Consider the following 12,256-nt stretch of genomic DNA (forward strand, 5'->3'; position numbering starts at 1 on the left):
GATAAATACTAATGTGCCTATGGTATTTTGCTTTATGAGAATTGTTGTAATATTAAAAATAACAGAATTTTAATACAGTAATCATTTTTTTTCATTTCTATACTCATCTGATGTTCATATTGCTTCTTCTCATGAAGATCAGTTAATTAATGCTTACCCAAAATTTTCTTTAATAAAATTTCTGCCATTTTTCTTCCTTTCAAAAGATAGCATGCACCCAGTAATGAAACAATCTTACAGTTAATAAGCAACACACTGAGTTTCCCATTCTTCAGTTTTCTCTGTCAAAGTTGTTTAGTCACATGCATTAGGGAAGTTTCACAAAATAATTAGTAAGCTGCACTCCTTGTGTTTTATTGTTAGTCTTAACTAGCCTACCGTGACCATATCATTTCAAATTACCTTAAGGAAAGGTAGTTTTTTTTTCTTTCTACAGTCTTACCCCTTAATGATTTTGTTATCCTTCATTGTAAGGAGTTACATGTAAGATTGGTACAGCTATGATTCTGAGATCAATGTCCTTGGAAAAATAGTCAATTTCTGAATTAAGTTTTCCACCACAACCAACTCTCTCAGTCCTAGACCTAGGGACACATGTACAGTATCTATTGTGATAGGTGGGGCTTACCCCCTCATGCAACGTGTTATTACCAACTACTTAGTTAGCTATCCAATGGGCTTTACAGATCCAATGAAGGCCTATCCCAATTTTAAAGGACTCAGGAATTTACACCTAAAATAAAGTTACTTTAAAAATTTCCCCTTTTTCAACAAATAAGAATTACCACTTTAACTTACCTAAACCACCATGATTTCCGAGAAGCTTGTGATAACCAACATCGTACAGGCAATATGGATACTTTTCTCTCAAAAGTCTGTGCATCTGATAACCAAATATTCTTCCAAATACTTCTTGCAGCATAATAACATCCACATCTGGTAACTTTACAGGATGTAAAGAGTTAATTGATTAAAATACAAAGTACTGTAAATTATATAAATAAAAATAACTTCCAAATTATCTGTATACAAGAGTTCTACATGAAAACAAAAAGTGCCACTTAAATTTTTATAAAAATGTAAATATCTCTGAAGAATCTCCCTTGTTCCCAAAAAGAAATACATAAATTTTAAAATTTTAATTTAATTTCTCAGGAGGAAAGCCATCATAATAAGATGTATATCTTGAAAGCCTTAGTATGTACCATAGGATGACTGACACTAACACTGTGAGGTATCATTATAAATTGTTCAAATTGTCTTTACCACCATTCTATTTTGTTTCAATTAGTCTGCCCATCTCTGCAGGTTACCTTATCCACAGTTGACTAACCGTACCGGTAATTAATAAAATATAAATGGAAACCCACTTAAACACAGACAAATACATTGTAAAGTTGGCACAAAAAGAAAAAATAAACAAACTTGCAGCGACAAATATTACTATCAATTCTCCCAGCGACAAAGGAAATTCTCTCCCTCAATCTATAATTTGGGATTTTAACGGCAAGGAAAATTTTGCTTTAGATTTCTTAGTGAAATAAAACAAATTCTATCACTTTATGTCTTTAATATTCGTTCTTTAAAAAAGTAGAAAATTTTACTTTACCAAATAAGGTGATTATCCAATTCAGATATTTTATGCAAATTCTACCTTTATTTTTTTCTAACCAATTAATTAAAAATTTCTCTTAGAGAGGGAGACTTTTCAAACTTACAATAAAATAAGAAAAGTTGAATTTCCAAACTTTTCTGAGAGAGAGAGAGAGAGAGAGAGAGAGAGAGAGAGAGAGAGAGAGAGAGAGAGAGAGAGAGAGAGAGAGAGAGAGAGATTCTTATAACATATCTTCATTGGTACTAGGTCATTAAGCCTAAAGTTTGACTGCACAGGTTTTGCTATTTCCCACAAGAAAATTTTGGTTTTAAAGACATGGATATATTTTCTTTATAAATCTATGGTAAATCCTTCCTACTTTAGTCCCCATGAATAAGATCTTTCCCATATAGAAAATAATTTCAACTAATGCACTTTCAAAGATGTGTGTAATAAATAAAAAATGTATTGAATAGTGCAAAACAAATTAAAACTAATCAACTGACTAAAAAAAGGGAGAGTAGAAGGTTGTGTGTTGTAATACAGACAAAAAAGGTATGTTGTACTTATAAATTCAAGTTAAAAAAAAATACTCTTAAAACTAAAACATATCTCACTCTTATGTAGGGGGATTTCTTTATAAAAAATATGTCAAATTTTAAATGTAATTTATATTGATCCCAACTATACAAACCTGAATCCTTTGACTAGCGAGATGTTTTCAGCACGAACTGGAGCAGAATGAAATCATTAATAAGGTAGTTAAAGACATTTAGTGAGCAAGGACGAGAAGCACTGCCCACCGCCTGTTGGATGATCTCAACTTCTGACCTTTTGGCTCAAGGCTGAGATTGGCATCAATGACCTTAGATGTCAGGATGCCATAAAACCTCAAATCAATCAATCAATCAATCAAGGCTGAGAAGGGTGTCTGGGGATGGATATTTAACTTTAAGGAGTCTGGTTTGTATAGCTTTGAAAAATGATATTTTGATTATATAATAAATTTTTTAATATACTTACCCGGTGAATATATAATAGCTGACGTCTCGGACGGCTCGACAGATACCAAAAACTCGCGAGCGATCGCCATGAAGGTTGCGGGTGTGACCACCAGCGCCGACTATCGGCCAGATACCGCATATACTTGTCAACATCTCCAGTTCTTCTCAGTCCGCTGGGTCTCTATCGGGGAGGAAGGGAGGGCCTTTAATTTATATATTCACCGGGTAAGTATATTCAAAAATTTATTTTATAATCAAAATATCATTTTTAAATATTAAACTTAGCCGGTGAATATATAATAGCTGATTCACACCCATGGTGGTGGGTAGAGACCAGTATTAATACAATAAAGGCGTATATGCTCATGAGTTTTTGACAATTATATCATAACAAAACCCACTTAAATATAGGTACCTGGTAAGGAAGCTGACTTAGACGATTACTCTGCCTTATTAGTCCGCTTTCCTCACGAAGCCCAGCCATCCTCTCAGGATGCTGAAAGACTCCCAGGAGCTGTTATATCCAGGGCGACCACCCATACAACAGGACCTCATCAAAACCCTTAATCTGGGCGCTCTCAAGAAACGACATTTGACCACCCGCCAAATCAAAAAGGATGCGAAAGACTTCTCAGTCTTCCGTACAACCCAAGACAAGATTAAAAACATTTCAAGAGAAGATTAAAAGGATATTGGGATTAAGGGAATGTAGTGGTAGAACCCTCACCCACTACTGCACTCGCTGCAACGAATGGACCCAGTGTGTAGCAGTCCTCATAAAGTCTGTGGACGTCTTTTAAGTAAAATGAAGCGAACACCGACTTGCTCCTCCAAAAGGTCGCGTCCATAATACTTCGCAGAGATCTGTTTTGCTTAAAAGCCACGGAGGTTGCTATCGCTCTTACTTCATGCGTCTTGACCTTAAGTAAACAACGATCTTTTTCACTTAAGTGAGAATGTGCCTCTCGGATTAAAAATCTAATAAAATACGATAAAGCATTTTTAGACATAGGCAATGAGGGTTTCTTAACGGAGCACCATAAGGCCTCAGACCCACCTCGTAAAGATCTGGTACGAGCTAAATAAAACTTAAGAGCTCTAACTGGGCACAGTACTCTTTCAACCTCGTTGCCTACGATCTCTGATAGGCAAGGTATATCAAAAGATTTAGGCCAAGGACGAGAAGGCAGTTCATTTTTGGCCAAGAAACCAAGCTGAAGCGAACATGTGGCTTTATCTGTAGAGAAGCCGATGTTTTTACTAAAGGCATGGATCTCACGGACCCTTTTAGCCGAAGCCAAGCACACCAAAAAAAGCGTCTTGAGGGTGAGATCCTTCAGGGAGGCTGAATGCAATGGCTCAAACCTGTCGGACATTAGGAACCTTAGGACCACGTCTAAGTTCCAACCAGGAGTTGACATACGACGCTCCTTAGAGGTCTCGAAGGACTTAAGGAGATCTTGGAGATCTTTATTATTGGAAAGATCCAAGCCTCTATGTCTGAACACAGAGGCCAACATGCTCCTGTAGCCCTTAATAGCGGGAGCAGAGAGGGAGCGAACATTTCTCAGATGCAGGAGAAAGTCTGCAATTTGGGCTACAGAGGTACTGGAAGAGGAAATGGATGATGACTTGCACCAATCTCTAAAGACCTCCCACTTCGACTGGTAGACCTTGATGGTAGATGTTCTCCTAGCCCTCGCGATCGCTCTGGCTACCTCCTTCGAAAATCCTCGAGCTCTTGAGAGTCTTTCGATAGTCTGAAGGCAGTCAGACGAAGCGCGGGAAGGCTTTGATGAAGACTCCTTACGAGGGGCTGCCGTAAGAGATCCATCCTTAAAGGCAGACTCCTTGGAACGTCTACCAGCCATTGAAGTACCTCTGTGAACCACTCTCTCGCGGGCCAGAGGGGAGCAACCAACGTCAACCTTGTCCCTTCGTGAGAGGCGAACTTCTGCAGAACCCTGTTGATGGTCTTGAACGGCGGGAATGCGTACACGTCCAGGTGAGACCAGTCCAGCAGGAAGGCATCTATGTGGGCCGCCTCTGGATCTGGGACTGGAGAGCAATAGGTCGGAAGCCTTTTGGTCAAAGAGGTCGCAAAGAGGTCTATGGTGGGTTGACCCCAAGTCATCCAAAGACCCTTGCACACGTCCTTGTGGAGGGTCCATTCTGTGGGGATCACCTGACCTCTCCGACTGAGACAGTCCGCCAAGACGTTCAATTCCCCCTGGATGAACCTTGTCAACAGTGAGATACCTCGATCTTTTGACCAGATGAGGAGGTCCCTTGCGATGACGAACAGTGTGTGGGAGTGAGTGCCTCCTTGCTTGGAGATGTATGCCAAGGCCGTGGTGTTGTCCGAATTCACTTCTACCACTTTGTTTCGTAGAAGACTCTCGAAACTCATCAAGGCCAAGTGAACAGCCAACAGCTCATTGCAGTTGATGTGCAGGCTCCTCTGATCCGACGTCCAAAGACCCGAACATTCCAGACCGTCCAGAGTCGCCCCCCAACCCAAATCCGACGCGTCTGAGAATAACACGTGGTTTGGGTTCTTGACCGCCAGGGACAGACCCTCTCGAAGACTTATGTTGCTGTCCCACCAGTTCAGGCACGTCTTTACTGGCTCGGAAATCGGGATTGAAACAGCTTCCAAAGTCTTGCCCTTGTCCCAATGGGAGTCTAGATGGAACTGGAGAGGGCGAAGGTGAAGTCTCCCTAGTGAGATAAATTGTTCCAGGGATGACAGAGTCCCTAGGAGGCTCATCCAACTTCTCACTGAGCAACGGTCTTTTCTCAGCATGAGGCGGACTTTGAGCAAAGGCTTGATCTATCCTGGTGGCAGACGGAAAAGCCCGAAAAGCTAGACTGCGAATCTCCATCCCCAAATAGAGAATCGTCTGGGAGGGATTCAGTTGAGACTTTTCTAAGTTCACTAACAGTCCCAACTCCTTTGCAAGATCCAACGTCCATTGAAGGTCCTGCAGACAGCGATGACGGGACGACGCTCTGAGTAGCCAGTCGTCCAGGTACAGGGAGGCTCGCATTCCCGATAAATGAAGAAATTTTGCCACATTCCTCATGAGCCTCGTAAAAACAAGAGGAGCAGGGCTGAGGCCGAAGCACAGTGCTCAGAACTGGTACACCACATTCCTGTATACAAACCTTAGATACAGTTGAGAATCCGGGTGTATAGGAATGTGGAAGTATGCATCCTGCAGGTCGAGAGAGACCATCCAGTCTCCCTCTCTGACCGCTGCTAGGACGGACTTCGTGGTCTCCATCGTAAATTTTGTTTTTACAACAAAAATGTTGAGCGCACTGACATCCAGCACTGGCCACCAACCTCCTGTATGCTTGGGGACTAGGAAGAGACGGTTGTAAAATCCCGGTGATTGAAGGTCCGAGACTTTCACCACCGCTCCTTTCTCTAGCAACTGAGACACCTGCTGATGTAGAGCTTGTTTCCTTGACTGCTCTCGATACCTGGGAGAGAGGTCTAAAGGAACTGTTACTAGAGGAGGTCTCCGTACAAACGGTATTTTGTACCCCTCCTTGAGCAACAACACAGACTCTCGGTCTGCACCCCTCTTCTCCCAGGCCTGCCAGAAGTTGTTCAGTCTGGCCCCTACCGCTGTCTGAGGACGTGGGCAGTCAGACTCTGCCACGGGAGGACTTGGATCCTCTCCTCTTGCCTCTTTTACTGTCGGCACGAGCGCCTCCCCTACTGGGGGCTCTGCCACGAAAGGGCGGGATAAACCTCGTCGCTGGGGTATCGATCTTGGGTCTTACGACATAAGACGATGAAGGAGCAGCCTTGCGCGCCGACATAGCCATCAGGTCGTGGGTATCCTTCTGCATAAGTGAAGCCGCAATATCCTTGATCAACTGCTGAGGAAACAAGGCAGATGACAACGGGGCAAAGAGAAGCTCCGACCTTTGGCAGGGAGTTACTCCTGCCGAAAGGAACGAGCAAAGAGTCTCCCTCTTCTTCAGGACTCCTGCCGTAAAGGTGGCGGCAAACTCATTAGAGCCATCACGGATGGCTTTGTCCATGCAGGACATAATAAGCACGGAAACATCACGGTCGGCCGAAGAGATCTTCCTGCTTAAGGCTCCTAGCGACCAATATAAGAAGTTAAAAACTTCGAAGGCCCTGTAAACCCCTTTGAGGAGATGGTCAAGGTCCGAGGAGGACCAATAAACTTTAGAGCGTCTCATGGCCAGGCGACGGGGAGAGTCTACGAGGCTTGAGAAGTCTCCCTGGGTAGAGGCAGGAACTCCCAAGCCGAGAACTTCTCCCGTGTCATACCAGACGCTCGCTCTAGAAGCCAGTTTAAAAGGAGGGAAAGCAAAGGCTGTCTTCCCCAAACTCCTCCTGGTGATCAAGCAGTCGCCTAGCAAACGTAAAGCTCTCTTAGAAGAGCGAGAGAGCACTAGCTTAGTAAAGGACGGTTTCGAAGCAGCTAGGCCTAGCGTAAACTCTGACGGCGGCGAACGAGGAGCAGCAGTTACAAAATGGTCCGGAAACAGATCCTTAAAAATCAGCATGATTTTTTTAAAGTCCATAGAGGGCTGAGCAGCTTTAGGCTCCTCTCCGTCTGACAAAGTCCCCAAAGGAATATCAGTTGGAGGGGGATCAGCAACTTCCTCATCTAAAGGAACCTCGTCCGACAATTGCCGAGTCTCATAAAAAGGAGAGACCTGCCGCGGCGGCAACGCTTGACAGGCAATGTCAACAAGCAAAGGAGCAGCAGCAGCAGTAGAGGAAGCGACGTCATGCCGCTGCTGAAAAGACTGAAATCCTTGTGACTGACCAACAACAACAACTGAAGTTGATTGACGCTAGACGTCACGTCGGAACTGCCTTGACTGCATAGACTGAGCAGGCAAAACAACCTCCGACTGCGGTGATTGATGCTCAACGTCACATCGAGGCAACGGAGCCGGTCGGCGAACGTCAGGTCGAGGCTGCGGCGGCAGCGGCTGAACGTCAACACGAGACTGCGGCAGCGGCTGAACGTCAACACGAGACTGCGGTAGTGGCTGAAAGTCAACACGAGACTGCAGCGAGGGAGAATCCATGTCACGTGACTGACGTGAAAAACTACTGACATCATGTTTCAAAGTACAAGAAACGTCAGCACTAACGTCAAACGGACGAGTAAATACTCGTTTGGGCGGCTGACGGCCAGAGTCTCGTTCAGCGTAATGGCGACTCGAAAGCAAAGGATCATCGCGAACCTGCTCAACGTCATACTCCTCCATAAGGGAGGCAAGCTTAGTCTGCATGTCCCGCAGGACAACCCATTTCGGATCAACGGGAGTCGGAACGGGCCGAGACGATGGTAACGTCTGTGTTGGCAAAACATTGCCTTTACCGCGACCCTCGGACCCCGTGTTACGCTTGCGTTTAATAGGCGAACAGTCTTCCGACGACTGCAAAGGGTCAGAGCTGTCCCAATGGCTACAGCCAGGACGCTGGACCTGTCCTGAAGGGACTGACTTTCGCTTCAAGGGTCTAGAAACCTTGCGCCAAGGTTTCTTTTGCGAAAAGCCTTCGGATGACGAGGAGAACACAGTCTCACCCGTCTTAAGGTAAGGGCGATCTTGACGAGAAACGTCCGATACCAAAGAGGGAACGTCTGTACGTTGGTTAAAGCCTCTCGTCCCCTTAAGTCCTACGACATTACTTCTCCCTGGTGCAGGGGAGCCTGAAAGAGGTCTCGGACTAGGGGAGCGACAAGCACGAACAGACGAACCCTCGGTCGCAACACTAAATACACTTTGCGCACTTATCACTTTATCACTACGATTTTCTGATTTACCACTCTTGACACTTCAATAACTTCACATCTGACATGAGTTGGTTACGGTCCGATGCTAAGGACTCAACTTTTTCGCCTAAAGTTTGAATCGCAAGAAACATATCCCGCATGGACGGTTCATGAGTGCTAGTAGGGGGTTAAGGAACAACTACTACAGGGGAAGGATTAGGTTCAGGGGCATGGGAGGAGGAAAATTCCAACGACCTAGAGGAGCTTCTTACCCTATCTCTCTCCAGCTTACGAGTATATTTATCATATTCAAGCCAGTCGAATTCCGACAAGACCACGCACTCATCACACCGATCTCCTAATTGGCAGGATTTACCCCGGCAATTAGAACAAACGGTATGTGGGTCGATAGAGGCCTTGGGAAGACGTTTGTTGCAATCCCTCGCACACTTGCGAAATTTAGGTCCAGGGATAGGAGAAGGGTCAGCCATATTGAACAATCAGAGAAAATCCAAAACAAAACCAAAGTCATCAACAATAAACACTAGCCAAAAAAGGGTTTCAAGAGTTTTAATTGAAGAAAAAACACCTGTCACAGCGAAAGCTCAAAAACAACCAAAATAAAGTACTTCATCAAAAAGGACGAAAACTCAAGGTCATCAGCGAGCGGAATCAACTTGTCGATAAGACCGACAGAGAAGAACTGGAGATGTTGACAAGTATATGCGGTATCTGGCCGATAGTCGGCGCTGGTGGTCACACCCGCAACCTTCATGGCGATCGCTCGCGAGTTTTTGGTATCTGTCGAGCCGTCCGAGACGTCAGTTATTATATATTCACCGGCTAAGTTTAATATTTAAAAATACAAATTACATCTAAAATTTGTGTTCGTACAAGTATAAAAACCATTCGTCCTTAAAATCTATCTGGTGGTGTAAGAAAGTGAATATGACGACTCTAGCAACCTCTTATCTATCAATCATTGGAATGAGTAGATTGATAGGGTTTGGCCTTTCCAAAATTACAGTCATACCTCTTGACACAAAAGAACCTGCTTACGAAATTTTCACACTACAAAATGAGATGCAAAGAATTCTACGACTTGCATCGCAAAAAATGTTTCACGCAACGAAACGAGGTACGGTACAAGAACCCTACCATCTCCTAAACTGATTTTAAAATTTGCGTGCCACAAGCTAGTAAACTTGCCACCATCCTCCCGCACTCCCATTGGTTATCTCCTACTCAGATGCTAGTTACCACCATAAGATCCTGCTCTCCCATTGGTCAGCATCTACTGTACTATATCCCATCATGCATTTACGCATTGGTGTTCCTCTTTCTTTTAGTTTCGGCAGCGGTATCGTACGCACTGACTTTGCGTTTGTGATTTTCCTTTCGTGACTATTGTACTGTATCGTGTTGCAATATTACGTTAATTTATTAGCCATGGGTCCCAAGAAAGTTGGTGATGTGCAGAGAAAGAAGAGGATGATGTTTTCTTTAGGGACAAAAATAGAAGTAATCAAGAAATACAAGGCTGGCATGTGGTCAAGTGTGATCCTGAAGGAATACAATATGGCCATAATCCGTCTACAATAGGAACAATCCTGAAACAGATGGAAGCCATCAAAGCAGCAACATCTTCTAAGGACATGAGTGTTCTCTCCAGCAAGAGCAATGCACATGATGAGATAGAGAGATTAAAGCTTGTTTGGATTAAGGACAAGGAAATTGCTGGAGACACGATCACCGAAACTATAATCTGCAGAAAGCTAGCTCCATTTTTGATGATCTCCTGCATGCTCAGGCCAAAGATGACACAGGAGGATTTGAAGAAGCAGCCCCCCCCCTCCCTCACTCTTCATGAATTTTGGAAGGAGTATTTCAATGTTGTGCTATGCCTCAAAATCATCGATACAGCTTGGTGGGAAGTTTTGAGGCGCACCTTGTACTCTGCATGAAAGAAGTTGTGGCCTGATGCCATCTCCACAAGAATTTCGAGGGCTTCGACGTAGGCCAAGCTGAAGCCGAAACAGATTCCGAAAAAGTTAACGATCCTCAACCTCTTGATCAATCTGAGGTTGCCGAGATCGTTACATGGGTCTGGAAGCTGATGAGGCCGACATCAATGAGCTTATCGAGGAGCAACAAGAGGAACTTTCGACAGATGACCTGAAGGAGCTAGAGGCCATGCAATTGAGCAAAGTTCTAGCAGCAAGGACGAGGAGGATGACCCACTGACAACAGCAGAAATTAAGGAGGGTTTAGCTGGCTACTATAAAAAGGTGGCTTTTATAGAAAAAAAAAAAAAAAGACACCCAGAAAAAATGTTCACAGGTCGTGCACTTGAATACTGTAATGACATTTGCCCTGAGTCATTTCAGGAAAATTTCACGAAGCAGGCAGAAACAATCTTCCTTGGATAGTTTTTAAAAAAAAAAGCCTTCGGTACTAGTAGGTCAAGAGGAAGCTGAAAGAGATGACCCAAAAAAAAGAAAAGTGGCAGCGATGAAGAAAGTAAGTAACTAAATCTAGAAAATACAAAACATACAGTAAACAAATACAAAATTACAAAAAGTCCCCCCCAAAAATAAAAATAAATAAATTTAATGTTTCCTAAAATTGTGTTAATGTTTTCTGCCATTTATTAATGTTTTTCTAAAGTTAAGTGTTTATGTTTTCTGCCACTTGTTGATGATTTCTGCTGTTTCTTATCATCCTCTACCACCACGTCACTTCGCTCTCAGACATCGCCTCACTCCAAAGTTAAGGTTCCACAATTTGTTACTGTATTTTTACTGTTTGCTCTAATTATACATTCATTTTACAGGTTACTACTGGTTAAGTTATTACTGAATGATCCAAATGATTGTACAGTATTTAACTGAGTTTAGTGTAATTTAGCCTTCTTATAAAAATCTATTGTGGTGTTTTTGTAGGGCCTGGAATGAATTAGGCTATTTACATGTAAAAGGCGACTCACAAACCCCAAAATTCATGGTACGAAAGCCACTACGGAACCAATTAACTTCGTGTTGTGAGGCATAACTGTATTTGTATATGATCAACTTAGGAATTGCTTCCCCCGAAGGGATATCAGTCCGGAATAACAAAACTAGCATACGATGATCAGTGAGTTGGTATAAATTCTACCATCCCTCCCTTGTTACAGAAGATGGAAGAGATACTTCTTTAGATTAAAGATTGGAGCTCAGAAATGTAAGTTACCAGCATTAAGTCAAAACCAGCTTGTAACATTTTTGAGAGGATTACCGCTAAGAGGGGGGTTACAAAAAATATGCAGGTGAAGAGCCACTCTTTCTGGCTTTTCTTTCAAAATTACATCTGTGCGTCACTCTAGACAAGATGCTACTTGGCTGGATACACAACTACTTGAACAGCCAACTCAAGACATAACACAAAGTACTTGAGGGACTCCTCTAAGTAAAAGGTTGTGAAACTGATATTGCATTTCCTAATCCAATCCTTCAACACCTGGTCAACAACAAGATTCCTCTTGAAGGCTAGGGTGAACTCTGGTCCTAGCTGGTACAGTACCTAAATCTTCACAACAGTGGAGGTGTATGGTACATGGATCATCTCATTAATCTAAAAAGAAATTGCGGTCCATGACACCTCTTTCTTGGTCTTACCAGTGCTAAGGTAGGAGTTGTTAATGATCAGGCCTGAGTTGTTGGTCCTCTTCAGATAGCATGGCAGAGCCCTCAAAGAACAAAAGCATCTCCTCTCGATAAACACCCGACACTTCACATATAGAGGGAATAGATTAGGTCTCAAAGTGGGAGTTGTACAACAAAGGGTTTTATCTTCTGGCCACAAAATCATGCATAAAGCTGAAGGAGAGCTCCTTCCAT

At 43.3% G+C, this 12,256-nt stretch overlaps 1 protein-coding gene across 5 annotated transcripts in view; it reads right to left on the bottom strand.

Moving 5' to 3' along the window:
* LOC137645707 (sphingomyelin phosphodiesterase 5-like) overlaps positions 1-12,256 on the bottom strand; it is a 184,096-nt gene that overhangs the window by 86,379 nt on the left and 85,461 nt on the right. For all 5 annotated transcript variants that reach the window (XM_068378572.1, XM_068378569.1, XM_068378570.1 and 2 more), the window contains one exon: positions 799-943. In XM_068378572.1, the coding sequence (XP_068234673.1) occupies positions 799-943 (145 nt within the window). The remainder of the gene's footprint in view (positions 1-798; positions 944-12,256) is intronic.

Source organism: Palaemon carinicauda, chromosome 8 (assembly GCF_036898095.1).
Source record: "Palaemon carinicauda isolate YSFRI2023 chromosome 8, ASM3689809v2, whole genome shotgun sequence".
In the NCBI taxonomy this organism is placed as follows: domain Eukaryota; kingdom Metazoa; phylum Arthropoda; class Malacostraca; order Decapoda; family Palaemonidae; genus Palaemon; species Palaemon carinicauda.